This window comes from Orbicella franksi, chromosome 12, assembly GCF_964199315.1.
Source record: "Orbicella franksi chromosome 12, jaOrbFran1.1, whole genome shotgun sequence".
NCBI classification, from domain to species: Eukaryota; Metazoa; Cnidaria; class Anthozoa; order Scleractinia; family Merulinidae; genus Orbicella; species Orbicella franksi.
Window position 1 is genome coordinate 19,491,989 of NC_138156.1, and position 22,363 is coordinate 19,514,351.

General features: G+C 38.8%; 3 protein-coding genes and 1 pseudogene across 17 annotated transcripts in view; 1 reads left to right on the top strand and 3 right to left on the bottom strand.

The window, feature by feature from the left end:
* Nucleotides 1-5,020, top strand: part of LOC145464384 (BTB/POZ domain-containing protein 6 pseudogene) — a 38,813-nt pseudogene extending 33,793 nt beyond the window's left edge. Inside the window, exon 2 of the transcript XR_014041429.1 lies at nucleotides 108-5,020. The product of XR_014041429.1 is annotated as a BTB/POZ domain-containing protein 6 pseudogene (transcript). The remainder of the gene's footprint in view (nucleotides 1-107) is intronic.
* LOC145464371 (acyl-CoA dehydrogenase family member 11-like) overlaps nucleotides 1-15,028 on the bottom strand; it is a 97,040-nt gene extending 82,012 nt beyond the window's left edge. For 5 of the 14 annotated variants that reach the window (XM_081448237.1, XM_081448236.1, XM_081448235.1 and 2 more), the window contains exons 1-11: nucleotides 14,595-15,026; nucleotides 13,030-13,262; nucleotides 12,280-12,379; nucleotides 11,910-12,036; nucleotides 11,004-11,146; nucleotides 10,252-10,326; nucleotides 9,719-9,793; nucleotides 9,260-9,354; nucleotides 8,208-8,307; nucleotides 7,127-7,267; nucleotides 6,136-6,228 (exon numbers count right to left, since the gene is read on the bottom strand). In XM_081448237.1, coding sequence (XP_081304363.1) covers nucleotides 6,136-6,228; nucleotides 7,127-7,267; nucleotides 8,208-8,307; nucleotides 9,260-9,354; nucleotides 9,719-9,793; nucleotides 10,252-10,326; nucleotides 11,004-11,146; nucleotides 11,910-12,036; nucleotides 12,280-12,379; nucleotides 13,030-13,262; nucleotides 14,595-14,852 — 1,440 coding nt within the window. In that variant the 5' untranslated portion in view covers nucleotides 14,853-15,026. Of the gene's footprint in view, nucleotides 1-6,135; nucleotides 6,229-7,126; nucleotides 7,268-8,207; nucleotides 8,308-9,259; nucleotides 9,355-9,718; nucleotides 9,794-10,251; nucleotides 10,327-11,003; nucleotides 11,147-11,909; nucleotides 12,037-12,279; nucleotides 12,380-13,029; nucleotides 13,263-14,594 lie in introns of all 14 variants that reach the window. The other 9 variants (XM_081448240.1, XM_081448242.1, XM_081448243.1 and 6 more) reach the window with 3 other exon arrangements.
* LOC145464380 (uncharacterized) overlaps nucleotides 1-21,974 on the bottom strand; it is a 49,642-nt gene extending 27,668 nt beyond the window's left edge. Inside the window, exon 1 of the mRNA XM_081448258.1 lies at nucleotides 20,751-21,974. The gene's annotated coding sequence lies outside the window, so the exon portion shown is untranslated. The remainder of the gene's footprint in view (nucleotides 1-20,750) is intronic.
* On the bottom strand, nucleotides 16,892-20,094 carry LOC145462282 (uncharacterized). The gene is made up of 3 exons (XM_081445784.1): nucleotides 19,664-20,094; nucleotides 18,698-19,167; nucleotides 16,892-18,063 (listed from the first exon to the last, which is right to left on the bottom strand). The coding sequence occupies exons 1-3, from the start codon at nucleotides 20,092-20,094 to the stop codon at nucleotides 18,047-18,049; spliced, it is 918 nt and encodes a 305-aa protein (XP_081301910.1). The 3' UTR covers nucleotides 16,892-18,046.
* Nucleotides 21,975-22,363: the final 389 nt, after the last annotated feature.

Consider the following 22,363-nt stretch of genomic DNA (forward strand, 5'->3'; position numbering starts at 1 on the left):
CATATATGAAGGATTTATTTTGATGAATTTGATATTTTATTAAAGCAGCTATGAGTCTTACCCACAACCATATTACTTCAACCTCATGTCTGGTTTTCGTTGCCCAGTACACAGAGCTCAGGCAAGGCGGCTCAAGGCCTGTTATTTAGTCATTAACAATAGCGATCAACATCTGATTTCTCCGTACCGCAACATCAAGTACAGATAATCAGAAAATAGTGGTGTATCAATTAAAAAAGCCAGTTTGGGTTGATATACAACCAGAACTAGAATAATAACAATGACAACAACGACACAGGAAAAATCTACGTCATAATCTTGAGAGTTCAAGGATTGAATGTGATGAAACTAAATTCCATTAGTTGTTTTGGAGGTGAGAACAATCGTCGTTCATTTTACAAAAGTTCGCCTATTGAAATAAATTACAACAACAAAGCTCTGAGCATTGTTTCACTTTGGCTACAAGTCTAAACCACACTTTGTTTTATTGGTTTATTATTACTCTGCTTATAATCCTAATTGTATTAAAAACGGACAGTACAGCAACGCACAGAATACTGGGCATCGTTAATTATTCAGAAAAACTAAATGAGGCACGCTACACTATGTATGCACAAAGCTTGCATTTTCACGGACATATCAAAGATTTGGACGAATAACCAGACTACCCTAATACTCCACTACTTTCTAGAACAACGCGCTTTACTTGTAACGCATGCGCAGAAAACTAGACTACGTTGCTGTCTACTAATTGGAAGATGCAGTACATACGCGACCACACCCGAATGTCGCAAGCTTTTCTTTGAGATATAAAGACTGGGTCACACTTGCGGCTTTATTATCTTTATGTCGTGATGTTTGCAATGTGACCATGCTAACGTAATATCACAACAGCATGAAAATAACGACATAAAAAAAGCTGATCTTTTCCTTATGTCATTATATCCATGTCGTGCGAACAACATTGACACTATAACAACATAACAAAGAACCAATCAGATCGCCGCAAGAATTGTCGAACCCAGTACACCAACAGCACTATTTTCAAAACGGCGGCGACAATCAACTGGTGCGGGCCTTGAGATCAAGAAGGTTAATCCCGTTTACCTGAAATAATATTTTCGATCACCCAAACTCAGTTCTCTCACGAGACGGTGGTACTAGCCGTGTGCTGTCCTGGCTTCTAGTTCAAAGATCGCACGCACCCACTATTTCATGTTCTTCTAGCGTTATTTTCCCTCTGTTTTCGACACACATACATTGCAAAGGAAACAGGTGACCAGAATATAGAAAATCATCAAATACTGCACAGATAGTTCTACTATATACGCTGTTGAGAGTGTTATAAAGGGGCTCTGTTGTTAAATGTTTACAATGCGATAGTGTAACACAGAGCAGAAAATGGCAAGTAAATCTCAAATTGTAATAACCTGCCTTAATCTCACCATAAGATATTGAAACCTTAAGTGACAAGAACATTGTTTACTAAAAAGATTTTAGATTTCTCAAGGAGCGCGAATCTATATTTCATTGGGCCTGCCTGTACATTTTGTGATATTTTTCTGTGTAAGATTATTTGACACATCGAACAATAATGCCAGGGGTAAGAAATTCCCACAAAGATGAACGGAGAAAAGTAGGTTGGTAGTGTAAATGATGAATGGCAAAATTTTATAAAAAAAAAAAAAAGACGTAAACAATGTAATTTCATGTGATGAAAGTTGTCTGTGTAATGTAAGTTCAGTCCTGTAATGAATGAATGTTATTAAGATACATATTTTCAATAAATCAACTGGGGGATTATTATACGCAAACAATGCAAACAAAGCTAAGCGCCGGAAGCGCATTCTCCAGTTGTGCTCAGTCTATCCTCACAGTTACAGTACAAGTTAGTTGTTATATCTCATTCACAAACACTCCAAGTAAATAGAAGTGTAGGAACTCTCGTAAGCTCCTGTTGTTTTATTGTTGTAGCTGCTGTTATTGTTTTAGGGCTGGGGACATTGTTTCTGTTGTTTGTTCTTTTGTTCTCTTAAAGGGTATCGAGCCATTCATGTGAGACCCAGCGAGAGCAGCTACCCGATCCCAAATAAAACACGTCTTAAGACAAAATTGACCACTGTTGTATTGGGAAAACTAGTCTAGTATTTATTGCTTCTCCTAATAAGTGTTTCTTGTCAACTCTGCCGGTTGCTTTACAGTATTTCGAGTATTTCCCCTGATGAATAAAGTAGCCAGTATTTACATTTGCGTTCCTTAGTTCAAACTCACTGATGGATCTTGCCTTCAGAGTACTTTTCCACCGATTCCAAACAATATTCGACCGGGTAAAGACTGAGCTATCTGTCGCGACTGGAACTAATCAACAAATGCAATCAAATACAGCTGTTCCCACTGTTGACATCCCAAAGCCGAAGCAATTCAAAGTCGTGTTCGTGAACATATGAAATAAACAAGGAAAATTCCCTCAGATTCCTATAAAGGCTACCGTCACAGAAATCCAACGCTGAGAGCACAAAACGGCAGAGCCTACGGCGACTGAATGGAAAGAAAGATCCGGCACAAAGACGACTCACATGGCCTGCTCACATACTCACATTTATCACGTCTTAGTACTAGCCGTCACATGCCCCTGCAAAAATCAAGCGGGGTGGCCATTTTGGTGTCCTTAAAGGAATGTGAATTTTTCTGTATTATTACGGTGCACAGGACAACTAACTCCAGAAAGCCACAGGTCAAAATGAGGTTTGCGTTCTCCGAACGCAAATATCGAGGCTGAAATTTGCAAAATTTCAATAATATTTTAAGGATAAACCCGAGGCTGAGATTCTGAAAAGAATTTTATTTTGTGAGTTGAAACTTTGTAAATACAATACAATTTTATGTTTTTTAACTAAACCGTATAAAATTCTTGTTTTCTCTAAACCACTTGCCAAAAAGCAACAAAAACAACACTAGCCGTCTGTTCGATGCTAATAACATTTCTTCAAGACGTTATGAGCGTCACATCAGGCTTTGATACCTGCAGGCTGGCTCCAAAATTACTTTAACACCATCCAGACACCAAATACTTTCGAAAACAGAAATGCCACGCGCTATAAACTAAGAATATTCACAAGAATATTTTCAGTCCAAAATCGGCAGAAAAAATAAGACGGAAAAACAATATTCTTATATAAAAAGAGTGTAACCCGCTCTATTTTTCTTGATACAATAAGCCGGGGAAGATCTGACTGATAATAAGGAGTATCTGACCAAGCATTCACTTAGCGTGACCTGTCACACCAGCTGGGTCCGTGATGGCTTCCTGTTGAGTAATCTTGTATTCAAATTTTTTAATCTACCGCTGTCTCGAGTTCCCACCCACTTTTTATCACGAATCTACACGGTCTAGCAACCTCAAACGCTCCTGGTTAAAACTACGTTGATTTCAGTACAGAAATCATGTCTGTTGTCGAGAGAAACTGGCAAACAACAAGACCCACCATCAGAGAAAGAAGCAAGTTTATGTTCAACAACGATCTCTTCAGCGATGTGAAGTATATTATCAAAAGAACCGATGACACAGGTAGAAGTAAACAAGTGATTCCTGCTCACAGGTTTGTGCTGTCGATTAGCAGTCCTGTGTTTGAAGCCATGTTTTACGGTGAGCTGGCGGAGACTTCAGACTCTATTGAACTGCCTGACTGTGAGTACGACAGTCTGTTGGAGTTGTTTCGTGACATGTACAGCGATGAAGTGAACTTGAGCGAAAGTAATGTGATGGGAGTGTTGTATTTGGCGAAGAAATACATGGTGCCTTCACTGGCTGAGAAGTGCACGAAATATCTGCACGACCATTTAGATCCATCAAATGTTTTCAGCATCCTGCCCTCTGCTCAAAAATATGAAGAGATAAAACTGGTCGACAGATGCTGGGAAGTTATCGACGAGGAGACAGAAGAGGCTATGAAATCTGACGGATTTTGGACAATCGAGAGATCCTTACTTGAAGTAGTAGTCGAGCGTGAAACTCTGACGATCAAAGAGATAGAGCTGTTTAAAGCTGTTGACTTGTGGGCGACGAAGGAATGTGAAAGGCAAGGTTTAGCAGCAGATGGTGCCATTAAAAGAGAAATTCTTGGAGAAGATCTGATTAAAAGAATACGCTTTCCAACGATGAAGCAAGAAGATTTTGCTAGTGTGGTGTTAGACAGTGAAATCTTAACTCCAAAAGAAATCGTCAGTATTGTCAAATATCTGAGTTCAGTTCCGAGGTCCCCAGTGGGATTTCCAGAAACGAAAAGATGTGGTTTTGCTTGTGTCGATGACATTCAACGATGTTGCAGATTTACTTCGTTGTCAACCAGTCCTCTCCGTTTGTACTCTGACCCTTATCACGATGTCATCAATTTTTCCATAGACAAAGACATAGTGCTACATGGATTGTGCTTATTTGGCAGTGAGAACAATACTTATTCGGTAGAATTGAAGATAATGAAGGCCTCGAGTGGAAAGATTTTGGCGTCCAAAGCAGGACAATTCGCGTCAAAGCTATTACTGTGCGAGATAGGTAGCTACTATGGTTTTGAAGTATTATTTGACAGGAATATCATTTTAAAGAAGCACACCACGTATGTGATCTGGGCTAAAATAAGAGGGCCTCTTTCCCTGCGCGGACTAAACGGTGTTAGTTCTATTAAATGTCGAGAAGTTACTTTCACGTTTATCAAAAATCAGCATTTAGCTGTCGATTTCAATGTAACGGATCTTCAAACGGGTCAATTTCCCGAATTACTTTTTGTCTTAAAATAGATATGATTTTCTCTCAATGCGTTTTGCTGATTCGACAAAGATTTTTAAATTCAACACCCGGTGTTATTCACAATCAATACTCATTTATTCACATTGCTAAGTGTTCAGGAGCATGAAGCGAATGAATGACAGCCGAAGTTCGAACAATGTATGTATAGGTAATCATACGGTTTCGAGTTCAATTTGGAATTAATATGCACGAGTGAGTTTTTCGAAAAGCTGCAATTACACGAGCCGCTTCGGCGAGTGCAATTTCAGATTTTTGAAAAACTCACAATTGCAAATTAATTCCAAATTGATCGAGAAAAACCGTATGATTACTTATTAATAACATACACGTGAAAAATTTGTGTGGAGGAAGTGCCAAAAGACCTTTCTTGAAGCCATTTTTTCTCATTCGAGAAAACTTTTTTCAAAGTTTCCGCGCAAAATTTTCGTCATCATTTTACGTAATATCATTGGCTTCGAAAATTTCCTATTGTCTTTCAGCCAATCATGATCCAGAATTACGATGTGTAATTCTGCACTGGTGTTACACTTTTTGCACTGGTGTTACACTTGAACTGCACTGCTCTCAGCCAATCATAGCCTGCGAATACAACCGCCTCTCATTCGCTCCCGCTACTACGTGCGAAACGCGAAGAAAGACTCTCTTCGCGTTTCGTACGTAGTAGCGGGATTGACTGAGAGGCTGCTGTATTCGCAGGCTAAGCCAATCAGAATCGATTAATTTTTTCATGTATACTATTATGTCCATAAATCTTACGGGTTTCATGTGCGCTTATGCTACACGAGTCACAAAATTTACCTACTGTTTAATTTGTATAGCGGATGGAATATAAGCAAAGCATGTAAAATATGCGATAAAATTGAACGACGATTCGGAGTTGTCATGACACCACTATCAAGTTCATTATCAAATGTAGCGGCACGGAATTTTCTGGTTACAATTTTACTTTAGTGACCCACGTAAATAGTTTTAGCTTAACAATACGAAAACAAAAGAAAAAATACATGTACAGAAGGAAAACCCTGAACAAGAACTGCTTTCCTAAATATAGCACTACCTAGACGTTAGTTATTAAATTAATAAAATCAAAAGTTAACTACGAAAAGGTTTGGAAAAAACTTCCTAACCTTCAACTTTGTTACGGATATATTACTTTGTAGCTGCTCCTAGTGTATTCCAATTCATGATTTGAAGCATTGAGTCATTTTTGATTTACTCCACGAATTGCATTCCTCTCTGTCCAGTAATTGCCTCTGTAATTAAGTATGGATATAAATAGCGTCCCAAATTGATGAATAGCTATCTGCCATGTATAATAGAGTCTTTGTTACCTGGGCATCTCTCATTAATCCAGGTATCCCTGTGTCCTCAATATATCCTTGACCACCGAAACTCTCCAGACCTTCTGAGCTGACCTGCATGGACTGTCAAAGTACAGTCATTTAAAAATGCCAACACTACACATAATGCTCTCTTTGTGACGCGTGTTATCGCACGTGTTGGGTGTTACGCGTGTTACCGCACACGTATTCCCGCCATACGCATGTTTTCCAAGACACTATCCGCCATTCACATGTTTCCTAAGACAATTTTACCGCCATTCACGTGTTTTTTTCTTAGAGATTTCCCCGCCATTTGACTTGAAAGCCACGTGGGAGTCAATGGTCTATTTCATCTGTTTAATGTTACCAGAACAACATCTTTGACATTCAGACACCAAGAGCCAGAAATTCAAAATGTAACCATTGATCACCATTAGCAAGTCGTTGTTTAGCCCCCTCCCCCCCCAAAAAAAAAAACAGGAAATCGTTACTCTGATTGTTAAAATGTCTATGTCACAGAAGTGTTTGTTGTTGTTGTTGTTTTTGTTGTTAGAATTTCTGTTACAGAAGTGTTTGTTGTTGTTGTTGTTTTTGTTGTTAGAATTTCTGTGTGACAGAAGTGTTTGTTGTTGTTGTTGTTGGCATAACTACTCTATAAAGCCTAATTCAACTAGCGACATAAAGACATGAACATTACGACATAAGAAGAACGTCACGTCGGTATGTTTGCAGTGTGAACATCCTGACATAATGACATAACAGAAACATGACAGCATGAACATAACGACAAAAGGAAACAACACTGATCGTTTTCGTATGTTGATGTTCCCATTACCAACATAAGCGATTATGTCGTCAATCATTATGCAGTTAAGCCGTTATGTTGCTAGTGTGAACCAGGCCTAACTCAGCAGGCCCCTATCAAAGAAACACCAAGCATTGCACCTTATTCCGTGACTTACTGATCGTATGTTGCATCATAATGCATAACAGGGCTTACCTGTTTAGCAGTGTACAGTTTTGTGATTGGTGTAAGAAGTCTCAAGAGCTGTAGTTCAACATCTGATGCCTTGTTACACTCCTGTTTACCGAGCAAACGGCCAACTTCCATTGTCAGTAGAAAGGCTGCACGAGTCTCTACCTGGTTAATATTAAAGTTAAAGTGTTATTCCATCTAAAGCTTCTAAAGCTTAAGAAATCTTACAGGGTGAGGGTCTTGAATACACACAAAGGGGGCCTGCTATGTTTCAGGGTGGAAATGCCCACTGGAAAAATTGAATGAGAGCTCTAAAGAAAGGTGATAAATCTGGGTTTGACTTAAGTTTTATCTGGCACCGAAAAGACACCATTCTCAATCAGACACAATAATGTTAAGAGCTACAGTGACCTTAAAGACATAAAGACAATGTCACTGAATGCTCTCTTCTGATAAATTTTAAAGATTTCATTCCTTATAAAACTCAGTATTAAAAAAAAAGTATGGCCGTATTTCTTATTTCTGTTTCCTTTGCATAGAATCCTAAAAGACAACTTGACGGGTAAAAATATTTACAGTCTGTACTGAACAATCTAAATGGGACCAAGTGAAAGCACTCCAGTCTCTTTCAAATGGGCTCCTCCCCCACCCCACCCCCCCAAATCTTAACTGTAAACACATCAAAAGGTTAGAGACAGACATAAGGGTCAGTCGGTGATTGGAAGGATGGAAGAAGCTTTCTCTTCTTTGGGAAGAAAATACCATTCAAAGTCACCTTACTCATGTAAGAAACGCACTAGCATGCGAGCAGGCTCAAGTTTGAGGACCACAAGTGAGAATGGCATAGCCACAAGCGCCAAATCAAGCGGTGAATCTGCAAAACGAGAAAGTAACTTTCTTGGTGCCTGTTCACCAGAATCCACTCTGCCAAATCACTTCACTCGCCAACGCTTGTGCGCGACTCAAAGGTGAGCCTGCTTGCAGGCTAGAAACACACCATCAGCTGGATCTTTCCTCCACCCTCCCCACCCCCAACCCAATTTAGTGAATGAAAACCTTATGTCTTGCCTGTTACACAAGTTCAGCAAGCAAGAAAACCACTTACCTCCATTCTAGCGAGTGTCTGCATGTGAAGGGGGTGATCCACTAGTAATTTCCCAAACACTGATCTTCTCAAACAATAATCCTGAGCCAAACTCATAATCCTGCAAACCAAGGATACGATTAAAATATAATAAACAGACTGCAAGGCTGGTATGAAACCTCCAATGGAAAAAGAATGCTATTCAGTAAAATCCTCATTTTTTGCAACCAATTTTTCAAACCTTTCAATTATTTAGCCTGAAATGTTGGTCATATCCTACCCTCAGCCTAATCCCCAGACTGAAATTTCAGTTACCACTTACTCAAAGCAATTTGTTCCTCCCTTGGCCAAAAAGGTTAGGAGAAATTTACCCTACATTTTTCAAATCTCTTGATATTTAAAGCCTATTTTTATTCCCCTAGATTGTTTGAAGAATTGGGATTCCAGTGTACATCATCAGGCTGACACCATACATGTAGCTTTCTGCTTCTACTACATCTCATCAGCCAAGCTCAAAATTTAATTTCAATTTAATTTTTAAACTCAAATTTATATTTTTTAAAATGTAAATTTCCCTTACTAGTTGCCAAAAAATTCTCTCATATTAAGAAACTATCTATAAATACTAGTCAGCAAGTTTCTTTGTCGATATCAACTGTAGATGTTGACCTCTCTTGGGAATTTAACCGAGGTTGAGCATTTAATTGCCTTTACATGGTCACTCAACCAAGTCTTAACATAATGTTGCATCTTTATTACTTTCTTTCACTTCAGTTGCCCAATCAAAATGCAAGAACAATGCAAGGCAGATTCTCAAGCTCCATACACTTGCAGTCTGACAAATATTGACATCTCTGCATGAGCCTACATTTCTTGCAATTTGATTTGCTAGTTAAAACAGAAGTTATCAAAAAGACTAAATTAAAAACACTTGATCATGTGGCAATGGTACATCAATCTAGATCTTTACTGTTATTTAAGTAAAACAAATATTGTCAACACAGTTTTCTTTCACAAATTAAGGTCAAAAAAAGTTATTAAATGATTTTCTCTATTTCCAAACCTATCCTTACCTCCTTATAACACTTGATGCCGAGATACTGTTGTGAAAACGTGTTATCGTTAACATGTCTGATATACAAGAAACCCCACGGCCTTCCTCAGACACCTGAAAACAGTTGACAAAACACATTATGTGATTCCATGCACAATGTTTAAACTTGTCTCATCAGACGAATACTGCAAATTCAAATGATTTCTGATAAAAAAACAAAAAGAGTGAGAGTAAAGTGCCTTGCTCGCCCCAAAATAGTGAAGAAGAAAAATGACTGAGGTTAAATTTCTTTACCCTCAAGATGCACCAATATTATATAAAAAGAAATTATGAAACCCCTAGGTAATGGTGTTAGCTCAATGAAGTGCAAATTTGTGACCAAAGTGTCATGAATGAGTAGTACACTGTTTGCATTATGCAGCCGCTGCAAAAAGAGTTGTCAGGGATCAAACTGTCAGGTTTTCCATTCCCTGCTTACCTTGTAAGCACGTGATCCATCAAGCAGAAGCTCAGCTGTTGGAAGCTGCCTGGTACCCAGTTTATTTTTTAATCTCTGCAATCAGTTGTAATTACACATCAATACCTTTTTTGTCTTTTTATTGTGGAGGTACATTGTACATGTTGAGGACAAGGGGGAGGGCAGCAACCCAGAAGATTCCTCAATTACTGTTTTTGGGATTTGAAAACAACACATTTTCAGCTAGAATAGCATACTTCACTGTCCTACAGCAGCCTATCAATTAAATCTTCTACTTGTAAACCACTTTACCAAATTTTAAAATTGACAGTACACCAGCAACAGAACACAAATGCCTTCTATATGGAAGAAGCTTTGAAGGATATTCTAGGCATCAAGCAAAAATTTGTCAATGAAAAAAGAATCAATGAAATGAATGTGCATGTAGTGAAATAAGTTAGCGTTCTGTCTTTCAGAATGAAATCAATTTAACATTAAATATACAAACTAACTCATACATTATTATTAATAACTACTTTGAATTAAGCTGTTACCTGAACTTCAATGTTATTTAATTGGCCATCTTCATTTCTTGTTAATAGGTAAAACATGGTGAGGCCCTTGGTTCCCTGAAACAGTAAACACCTTTTAGTTAGTTACCTTAAAAAAGGTTCAGCAGTCACATTATTTGATTTGCATCTCTCACAATAATTTATTGTTTTGCATGTGTTTTGCATTTGTAGGTAGAAGTTTTCACGTTGATTTCAGTATCATTTTTATACAAATAGCAGCTACTGTAGGTTTTAAGATGGCAGCCACCACCAGTTAGTTATTAGCGATATGCTGCTATTCTGGTGTTCCTGGTAGGAAATTTTACTTTTATTTTTGTTTGGCGCTTAGTAATATAGTCGATTTCGTCAATTGCAACCCCAGTGTGTCTGTGGTGCGTAATGCATGCCTTGAATGATACATGGAACATGTGTGCAGTAACAAAATTAGGCACCGTCCTAGTCTTAAGTGTTTGCTGTCTTCATGTACTGCATTCTCACCTTTCCTCTATCTAAGTGTTGAAATGTCATCCCATGTATGATGCCACAGGATGACACTATAACACTGGGAATTCAGACATCCTGTCTCCTTGCCTGGGTCCTTGAGGGTCAAGTGTGAGGAGATGGCTGACACTTCAGACTAGTATAATCCTCAAGTCTGGACTAGTTAGTTAAATAGGTTCCCAAGCTTGTGGTTTACTTTGCTTATTGAAAACTATTAACTTTATACTTCACAAATGACAATGGGTAGAACTTACAGGTACAGTAGAGCCATCAGGGTTCTGTACTCTTGCTAGAGTTAGTGTCACATCTGCATCTGTAGCTGAACTGAACCATTTATAACCATACAGTTTGTAGGTACCATCATCCTGAGGAACAGCTATGGTCTCTGTTCCATTTGCTACAGAAACAAGACAAAAACAAGACAAACACCCAGGCGATAATATTATTCTAAATGTTGGAAACTGTTAGCCATATAAGATAATGCTGTACAATATTCAGGACATCGTTTTCCTTTTATTCTAACTTACATTTATGTATGTCTTTCTTCTCTTATAAGAATCATATCGTCTTTAATGTAAATGTTTAAAATTTCAATTATTCTTAACATGCAGCCAACGCCAACTTATATCTGCATGACAGTGACCAACTCGAAAGCTCATTGGCTACTTTGGTCACTATACACAACCAAATATTGTTTCTTCTAGTTAATTTCTATTTGTATTTTTTATCTGTTTTATTGTAAACCATGTTATTTTAAGTTGCTTTCTGTAAACAGTGTGCAATAACAAAAAACTGAAAACTGAACTGAAAGTAGTATTAGTCAACAGTCTAGAGCAACATTTCTGATGACAGGACAAAGGATTGCAATAGCATTGCTCAACTAGTGTTGAACATTGTTGAAGTGTGACCCTGAATTAATTAATTCAGACTAACAGACAAATCTTGTAGATCAATCCATCAATCACCAGTAAAGACATTGACTGAAGACATTGACAGGAGCAGATGGCTCTTTCAACAGATGTACAATCATGTCATATGTAAACTGGGTACTTCCTGCCAACCACATACATGTCCTTTTCCACTACTGGCTGCAGACAACCTATTTCACTCCCTATTTAGTACATGTAAATATACTGTGTCTCAATAATTTATTAACTCACCAACATGTGAACCTCCTTTTCTTTCTGTCATCCACTGACCAGATGTCCAGAATTTCTCAGCATCTCTGCTTGTCAAATGATTGTACGCATCCTGTAGAACACTTAGATTCTCTGTTAAATCTGAGACCTACAAATTAAATGTAAAAAAACTATTATAAAAATCAACATGGTAAAGCAGGGAACTTTACAATAGCAAGTGTACTGACATGTGAAAACTACTGTAGGTGTTAGTTTGGAATAAAAAAGTATCACTTTCTGAACAAGAGCAAATGCACAAAAGAAGCCATAAAATAGCGCCTAAGAGAGCCGCAATCTAGAATATCAAAATTTCGAAAGGACAACATTGGATAGAGTTAAATGCAGACACTACCTCAATAGTCTTGGCTGCTCCATCAGTCATTGCCAATGGACAAGAGTACAAACCAGAGGAAGGAGAAAACATGAACAGTTTCACAGCTTGATATATGCGACTAAGAATAACAAAAAAATGTCAAGGTTAAATGCTCTTAAAGTCCCAGGGATTGTAGATTATTTATGCTAGACTTCCAATCTACATGCAGCAGTCTGGGTTCAAGCCCTGGCCAGGGTCATTGCGCTGTGTTCTTAAACAAAGCCTCTCTACACACATGAGTGAAACCAGTGAGCTGTCTATGATAATGATCTGTCAAGATGCCTAGTGGTATCCTGAGACTTGCATCTTATCTAAAGGAAGTAGCATTATACAAGTGTACAGAGAAAGTCTAGTGGATATTGCAGTCGAGGTGGTAGATTCTGTCCTTCATTTCATCAACAGGCAAGTGATTCAGTTACTCTAGAAGCTTTTTGAGGAAATATACACTACAGATTGAAGTTCTATAAGAGAAGAAATTTTGGGGGCTATTGAGAATGACGCTCAGGTTAGTAAATCATAGTTAGAGTTTGGCTAAGAGACAACCCCAAAATTAATTTTCTTTGTACACAGAATACTTCAGATTACTACATGTTACCTGCTACTCTGTTGATCCCTGATCACCAAATCCATTCGATTGGAACAGAAGTACTGTTCTAACAAAAACTCGTTTAGAAAAATGAATAAATCAGTTTTACCACCTGTCCTCCTCCCACAAAGAAAGACTTTTACCTCCACTGTCCATATTTCCTCTCATAGGGAATGGATATCAGCCCTTCTTCAGCTGAGACATCATGTAACTGTTTCCATCCATTACAGGTCTGAATATTGTCCACTCTTCTGCCCCATGCATCAAAATGCTCTAGTTTTGGTGGCTGCAGCTCACATTCTCGTCCCATGGAGTATATATCAGTCGCCACTCTGTGTCCAAAATGTTCTAAGTCTGACCTGATTTCTTGCAAAATCTGAGGTTGGAAACAAAAAATAGCAGACCTAAATTAAGCATTTTCTAACATAAAACCAAACCAAAGAAAGCAGCTTTCATAGGAACTCCCTTAGGAAAATTGTACCAAGAGCACACTCTGAGATCACACACACCACATGTGGTATGATACAGTGAATTCAGTGATCATTTTCCAAGCTAGTTTTTGAGAGATCTTATACATGGTGCACACAATCAATTTAAGTACAACTTTATCTGAAAATAAAGTCTCACATCTATAGCAAAACAAAACAAAACATATCCAAGTATCAGCCAGGAATCTGACAGTTGAATTTGTTACCAGTCAACTTCCCATTATTGTTCATTATTCAGGGGTGGAACAGAGATGCCCATAAGGGCATAAAGGAGGAGGGAGGGGCAAAGTGAAAATTAGTCCTCTCTTACTCAAGAAGGGGGCTTGGCACAACAGCATATGACACCAACATAGGCAGTCAGAAAAATATTTCAGCCATTTGGATATTATAGTTATTGCAGTAAAAAAGGAAAAATCATATGCTCCTGTCATAAATCCAATTCACCTGAATCAGCTTCAAATGTAAACAAGAAATAAATATATCTTATTAGATGTTTTGGTGTGTAGTATCACTGTGTATTTTTACCAGTTGTGACCTATTTTGACGAGCTGGTAGGGCAAGTTAAAATACAAACAACAAGTAAGAATATGAAGCAATACTACACACCAAAACATATAATAAGAGATTTATTATCCAACTGCTGTAGTCAATGAATTTATCAGTGAAAGAGGGAGAGTGTGACAGCTTTGCGTGCGCGTGCCGACCTGTCCGACAAACATGTTTTCTACTGTTCAAATAACTGTGCAATATCGCTGTACATTTGTACTGTTATTTGGATGGTATTCCCTGCAGTTGGATAATAATAATCAATAATCAAGCAAGAATAGTCAAGAAATAATTGATAAGAATTTGCATGAACCAATACCTGGCTGCAAAAATTGACAGGACAAAATGTGGACCCCCAATCTGGACTCCAGACTAGACCCTAGACTGGACCCCAAAATGGACCCCAGACTGGACCCCAAACTGGACCCCCTTCAGAAAAGGATCCCAAGCTTTCAAAATGGGAAACCCATGTCTTGTGCTGTTCCCCAGAAAATCACACTTCCACATCTCTTTTCAGTCCAGCACTGACTGTCACACTTCATCTGAGCTGTTATCATTTCCATGTGATAGGAATTCAAAAAAAAAATAAGCTTAAATAAGCTTAAATTAAAAATAATAACAACAAATAACACTTTTGTATTGAATGAGCTGATCATATTGAACAGCAGCCCTACCTCTTGTGGAAGGATTCTTTTCAAGTACGACTGCAAAAATAAATCGCCACTGAATTGATTCCGGAGCCTTGGTGCGTCTTGAAAGAAAGACCCTCTCTTGGAAGCAGCAAATGAAGTGCCTCTAAAACTGTCTGGAACATCACGATTGTTCAGTTCAAACTCTGTTTGTATGCTCTCTGAAGCTGAAGTGCTTTTGAATTTGCACGCACCAAAACTTTGAAGAAAGAACCTTCTGGGTATTACTCTTACCCTTAACATCTATGACTCAGACAGTGGGGAAAAAAATCGCTCCACAAGACTTTCTATCACATCTCAGCTGTAAAGGTCTGCAGATTCTGCAGCCGTGTTGTTTATGGCTCAGCAACCGCGCTTTCAACAAAGAAAAGCGCCACGCGAGAAACACGCGTGTTTTCCCGCGAAATATAGGGTATTCCCTCCATTACTTGCAGTACTTGCCCTTACAGAGCCACGTTTACAGTGTCTGTTCAAAACAGTAGTTGCTTCTGACATCTTCATTAATCAATCCGAAAACTTCCTCGAAGACTTATAAGACTGTGTTTTGTTTTTTTTTTCAGTACTCCGTAACGTACGTCTGTTCTCAGCACAAGCGCTTCCTAGAATTACGGGTTAAAGAAGAAAAGAAAAGCGGAAAAGATGACCGAAAAGAAAAGCAACACGAATTACCTGCCTATGCCGATATAAATCAAGAAACCAGAAGAACAAGTAAAGCACTCTTTTTCACTCACAGGAATATCAAATTCATTGATCTGACTGATACTCTAACTAGGATTGATTCCCACCGCTTTCTCGGGTCGGGCCGGGGCTTCTTTACCCAAAACTCGAGCATAAACTGTATTCGGAACATATTTTTCATAACAGACACTCAGTGTATCACGTATAGAACCTCTCAAGATTTGTTTTTGTACAACAGGAAATATTTCAGTTTCAGGAAAGTTTCAAGAGCTAATGTAATTCAAACTTTATTGAACTAGTTGCCATGTCCGTATTTAAGAAATACCTCGTTTCAAGTTTCCCTTCGAGAAGAATAGAAACTTTACAAAATTTCCATAATACGAACCTCTAGCTAACTTATGAGCATTGAAATCTATTGTTCAAAATCGGAAACCAACAGTAACACGTGTAAAAAGTGTTCAAATACTTTCCGAATTGAATGGTTAGACCCTAGGGTTTCAACGACAGACTCAAAAAGCCCTTTCTGCCCCTCTGATAGTCAAAACATACGTCATTTGCCGTGTTTATTCGCTGCCCGCAAGCGTCTTCTTTTGGGATAAGTTTTAAAGGTGGTATTCTACCGTAAGTAATGCGAGTTTACTTCTCATCGAGCCAGAGGTATTATTTGGAATTGCTCGTCCCAGTACGCACCGGATGATCCTCAACCACATCATAATGCTAGGCAAATAGTTTCTTAAATAATACTATGTTCGTTTTCAGTGATTTCATCTCATTGGTGCAGGATAAAATCGAGATAAAAAAATATATTGCTGCCACGTCGAAGGTGGGAGGGGATTTCAAGAGATGTGGAAATTTTTTACAGCGTATTTTAAGTAATTAAGTGTCGTAATGTAACGTATTGTAAGTAGGTTGTGCCATGTATTGAACGTTATGTTCGTAAGTAATTATCGCGTATTGTAAGTAAGCAAGTAACGCAATGTAAGGTATTGTAAGGTTTTTCATGTATTGTAAGTGATGTTTGTAAGTTGGCAAAAACAAGAAAAGGACAGTAACGCTTGGAAGAACTAATCAAAGCTTTCATTTCAACAGTCAAACGCTTCGGCTTCAGTGGCGGATCCAGACTTTGAGCTAAGGGGGAGGAGGGGGGGAGCAGTTTTGTTTTACTTGCCCTGCCGGCTTTTCTTCCTTCAGTCATTTCTTCTTTTTTCACCCAAAATAAGGGAGGGGTCCGGGTCCCCCGGACCCCTCCCCTAGATGCGCCACTGGGCTTATGACTGAATCGAAGGGCAAAGTCTTCAGTTACCAACATTTTCTGATGCTCAATGGCCTGAAATGTTTGGAGGACAAAAAGGCCAACGACATTTCAGGCTGGGGGAGGGGACCCTAAAAAACAGACATCATATCGGAAAAATTACACAATAATTTCACCAAATTCTCAATCAATATTAGTGAAGTTAACTTTATTTTCCAAAATTTTCTTTCAAATAACTCGTTGAAAATGACAACGATGAACACTGCTTTTGAACAGTGACGGGCGCAGTAATAAATTGAAAATATCACATACCGAAATACAAAAGGGTAGGAAATTACCAGGAATTATCTAAATTTTAAAAATTATCCAATGTTTCTCTTAGCACAGAATAAAACGTACAGTTTAATTTAAACAATGCTTACTTTCTTTCCATAATTTTCTAGCACAACTGACATTACATTTAAAAAAATTATGGCAGTAAATGCGAATGTAAAAGCACAAAAACTGCAAAAGGAACAGAAGCCTTTCTCTATTGGCCCCACACCGTAGCTCAAAACGACAAAAGAAATGTTTACTTTAGAAATGTCAAAATATTTTAAACCGTCCAATGAAAGTACCACAAAGCCTGTCACTATATAAACCAATCAAAGCTCGAGGAATAACACTTGCAACGGTTGGCAAGCGCGGGAAAAGTAAGCAAAACAAATCACCACTTGTACAACTCGAACCTGATTGGCTGAAAACAAATACGCACCTCGCTTTGACTGGTTAGAACACGTCGCTCACTTAACTCTAAAATGCGAATTTTTTTCTTACGCAAATCATTAAACCAAGCTCTATAAAGATGAATTCAGCATTTTCCCTGTAAAAAACGCAAAGTCAGGTTTTTCGCTTTTTTTCTTTTTTCCCTTGGCCTGAAATGTTGAAAGTCATAGTTGCAGACGTTATTGTATAAAAGAACTTCATAGTCGATTGTGGTAAAAAGTTATAATCCTATTTTCAAAACGTTCATCATTACTTTTCCCACAGAATTAAATATTTCCGGCCAATGCGACCAATGCTATGACAAAAATAGCATGTAAACAATTTCGTACTACAAAAATATATTTGCTCTTTTGGGCAAAGATTGGAATAAAATCTGAACATTTAAATATCGTGTAAATTTCCCTAGATCTACTGTTTCTTTTAAAGTGAAAACAGATATAATTAACTCGATTTAATCATAACAAATGAAAAAAAAACCTCTTACTTTTTGACGCGCCAAAATATCATCAATTTACAATTTATCAACTGTCCACTTATTCTTAATATATTTGTAAAAACAGCACTCATTTATTTCCAAACCTCCCCGATCATTTACCTTTCCGAAATAAGGTGTCGTTCGAAATTGCATACCAAAATGAAGCAACGCTTCATCTATGAACTCTTCTATGTTAAATTCAACTCAAAAACCTTGCAGAACGAGAGGGTTGAAACAATAAACAACATTTGGGCTGTTTTCTTTTGGTCATACGTAGCTTCTCCCTGTAAAGCAAAGAAAACATTAATGTCAACGCGGTATAACAACAAGTGTAATAAATATCCTAGTCTTTCTGTTGCCGTGCTCTAAACTAGCACTCACGTCAACTTACGCGCATGTGTAAACACGCAGGTAGACGAGACTAGGTCCTAAGAGGGATTGTAAACAAGGATATAGGAAAAATATGTAAGCAAACGAACTGTCAGGTTAATTTCATTTGTACTAACAAGAGCGCTAGTCAAAAGGTATTTAGCCGAGTGGCTCACACAGCTTCGGGTGCAACCTCTGAAAAGAAACAGAGACACGTTGATTGCATGTATTGATGGCACTCCCGGTTTACAAAGGCAAGCGTTTTGCTTCGAATGAATTGCTATTCCCCAAGTGTTAAACCCTGAAAATCCATGAAAAATTGGAATCGTTGCTTTACATCGCTTGGCTCAAATTAGCTATCTTGTAGCTTTCTTAATATCCAAGCTTAGAGCTATATCGAGGGGAAAAAATTGATGTTCAAATCCTGACAAAGGCGGTGGAGGCTAGCCTCTTAATCCTGTGGCATTAATTCACCCACACAATTGGAATATAAAACTCGACAAATTTCGTGAAAGTTTACATATAAGTAGCATTTTTTAAAGCACCTACCGCGAGGCAAGGTTCTCTTTTTCCTCTCAAACTCCTTCATAAAACTCGGGATCTGGTCTGTGGAATCTTCCACCGGCCCTCTCGGTACCACGATGGGTTGAGTTCGTCGCGTGTTCGCTAATCTCCGCTGCCACTCGGGAGTTTCCGGAGACCGCTCGCGTTTATCAGGTTGCACTTGACTTGGCGACATTTCTCTGCGTTTTCTCCTCTCAGCGAATTCTTTTTTCCACCGAGGCACCTCAGGAGATGTCTTGGGTTCGTTTTCTTTGCGGGACGTTTGTAAGCCATTCACTGCTATTCGCTGTTTTCGTTTCTCTGCCAGTTCCCTCTTCCAGGCTGGAACGACAGTCACGTTTGAAGTATGGGTCTGTTGCGTCTGATCTGAAAACGGACAGGGAATACATGTTACATAGGACACGTGACCACATCGCTTGGTTTTAAGGCACAAAAGAGCCCTTCCCACCCATCCCCTGCCAACCCAAACGTACGACTCAACGCCAGGTTGTTCGAAAGCCAATTAGTTCTTGCTCTCGTTTAGAAGTCAATCTAAGTTTTATTAAGGAAGAAAAGTAAGTTAGACCTGATCAGAGGTAGGTTTAAACGCCGTTTAACGATATTTTCATGGTCAGCCATTTTGAAATGGAGGGACCTCTGCGCTACATACAGTTAAGAAACTACGCCAATCGACTTGATATACATGTTCGGCACCTTAGGGATAGATTTTAACCCATTGGAGGAATACGACGACGAAGACTTTCGATTGCATTTTCGCCTAAGAAAGGACTCGGTCAGTGACCTCGTAAAGAGTTTGGATAAAGATCTTCAACATCAAACAAGGAGAGGTGTAGCGCTTACACCAATGCAGCAAGTGCTAATTGCTTTAAGATTCCATGCGACAGGAACTTTGCAGAGGGTTATTGGTGATTCAAAATAACAATTTTTAGAAGCGATTGAAAGTTACTGTACTTCTGACTATCATCCTGTTTCGTGACTTTTTCCGCTCCTTTCCTGCTAATAGCTTCAAGGTCACCAAGTAGACTTGGCTCCACTTCGCAAGTAATAACTTCAATTGAGTTTTTGTCCCGCCTTAAATCAAGTTCTTCTCCTGCATCATCATCACATTCCTGCTCTTGAGGATTAACTGAGGCTGGGATTACGTCCGCTACTAATTTGGTTTCTTCCCTTGGGGAGGCAGGAGCTTTTCCTCCACCAGTTTTTCTTACTTCACGACGATGTAAGTAATGCTCCTTTTTCGGCCGGAGATTCAGCCGCCTCCAGCATCCTTGAAGCTGACTGACGTCGCGTTTGATAACGCTAGGATTTTCGGAGTTAAATTGAGCTAAAATTTCACCCCATGCCTTTGCCCTTTTTTTTGGCCAACGTGGTTTTACTTTCATAGTCTTTGCTTTCCACTTCCGGAAAGTCTCTACCCAATTCGGCCGATAAAAGTTTTTCTTGTTCGCTGAAATTTGTTGTGGGGCTTGTTTTAGAAGCCATACTTCAGAGACATACTCACTATCTGGAAATTTGCATACAAAATAACTCCACAGGCAACGCATTTCCTCATAAGACATGGTTTAGCCATTGGCTCGAGAAAACACGGTTCAGTCGCGTTTCAAAGATGAATTTTAAACATCGTTTAGCCGTTGTTTATCGAGACAACGTCTAAACCGCGGCTCAGCCCTAAACAATGATTAACTTAGACTTCGTTTAACTAATCGGCCCATAGTGTTTAGGTATCTTTTAAAGTTGCACTCGATGACAAAAGCCACGCAAGGATTGGTATCCTTTAGGGGTTTAATTCAAATTTTCGGACGAACATCCCTGGCCTTTTCACAAGAGAACCCTCCTCCCAGAAGAGGGGGTGGAGACTCGACCACTACGAAGCCCTGTACGTGATCAGCATTAGGTGGCTAAGTCGACCAGACCTCTAAGCCTCCAGGATAGCTGATCTGAAGGCTAGACTCTCTCTACCTTCGACCGTTAAAATCCAGCTTGGGTGCGGCCACTGCCAGAAAACCTCTCAGTTGCTCTCCAGATCACTACGCCGCACGAGCAGGTGGCCCTTAATGCGTTGGTTGATTGTTGTTTGTGTTGTCGATTATTCATGTTCTTGGTTCTTCTCTTGTCATTTTCCCTCCATTTGATTTAACTCTCTCCCTATAAGAACACATCATCGTGTGGGCGACGTCGGTTCTCGAAGTTTTCAGGAGAGATCGATACCTAACTTTTGGCGTTGTTTCTCCTTGTGGGTTAAAAAGTATGGTCCGGTAAATATGTACCTTAATGGAATTTCGTTTAGAGGTAACCAGGTACAACATCAAAGCCAGTTTCTGGGAGAAGATTAAAATCGCTACTGAAGTAAAATGACGTATCCTTAAGGCGCCATGCCAACTTGGAATAACCAATAAGAAGAGCTGAAAAAAACGTCATGTGATCCAAACCACCACTGGTTTGATTATGATTGGTTAGCAATAATACGCGCACGTTTTAACCAATTACTGAAGTTAGAATTGGGTGAAAAAAAAGGAGTAACATTCAGTCGTGAATAGTTCTTAGTTGGTAAATAGGTTGAGTGTTTACTCGGGTTTAAGAAGCCTACAACACCAGAGCTTTTCCCAGTTTCCGTAACAGGAAGAGTTTACGGGCGTATGGAATGTTAGCCCATTGCAGATTATCCCCAACCCCTTGCATCCGGTTTCCCTAACATTTCGCCGCTACCTATTAATACTTCAGGAGGCACTGTGAAACAAAAGCGTCTTAGCAAACAGCACAGTACAATGACACCGACAAGGGCTAGAACCCAGAGCGCTAACCATGAGGTCACGGCGCCTCTTTATTGGGTAAAACTCTAATATACAAGTGGGTAGCCCAAAGGTAGAGAACCTAGAACCTAACACTCCACAAGAACATCAAACAAATGATGATGACAAGTGATTTCAATGGATTGGAAAGTGGGAAGGGTGTTCTCAGAGGAGAGACTGAGTGACGATACGTAGAGGAAAAAGTAACAAAATCTCACTCCCAGTACAGTTCCAATAAAGTTATAAATTCACGTTATGCTTTTAATAACGAAAGATCTTTACAACTGATGAGGAAACATAAACTCCTTCAAGTACAGTCCGCTCATACAGTAAACCTCCTTGTGTGACCACGTAAACAGTTTTCCAAAGTACTGAAACATTTCCAGTCAAATTTTAAAACTCTTGAACTCCACTGAGTCTGTTCACTAATTTGAGTATATTTGAGATGAAGCGTATGATCGAACTATAGCAATTTGGACCCCCTAATAGTACCTACACATGTCTTCTATAGATTTCACCCTAGTATTGTACTATTCTATCATTCTATACGGTAAATTAAAAAACTATTCACTCCCAGCATATAGGGGAATCGTTGTTTACAATATTTGCCTTAATGGCATAAGTGACTCAGTTTCTAATCAAGATACAAAAATATCAGTTTTGAATGTTGAAAGGCAAAGATTAACTGTGCCAAGGAATTTAATTTTTGAACGCAATGCATTGAATACACCCAAAATTTATCAATTAGTATGTTTCACAAGCTCTCTGTTTCGAATTACAGTTCCATTTAAATATTTAGTCTCAGTTAATTCGTTATAAAATTAGCATTAAAACACTTGCTTCCCAGTTCGCGCTTGTGGAT

What these genes read in the sequence shown, in the direction of transcription:
- LOC145462282 (XM_081445784.1), bottom strand. Translation starts at nt 20,094, where the DNA reads ATGAAAGTAAAACCACGTTGGCCAAAAAAAAGGGCAAAGGCATGGGGT. An exon ending in AAACAGGATGATAGTCAGAA is followed by an intron (nt 19,168 to 19,663) that starts GTACAGTAACTT and finishes TTGGGTTGGCAG; the next exon opens with GGGATGGGTGGGAAGGGCTC.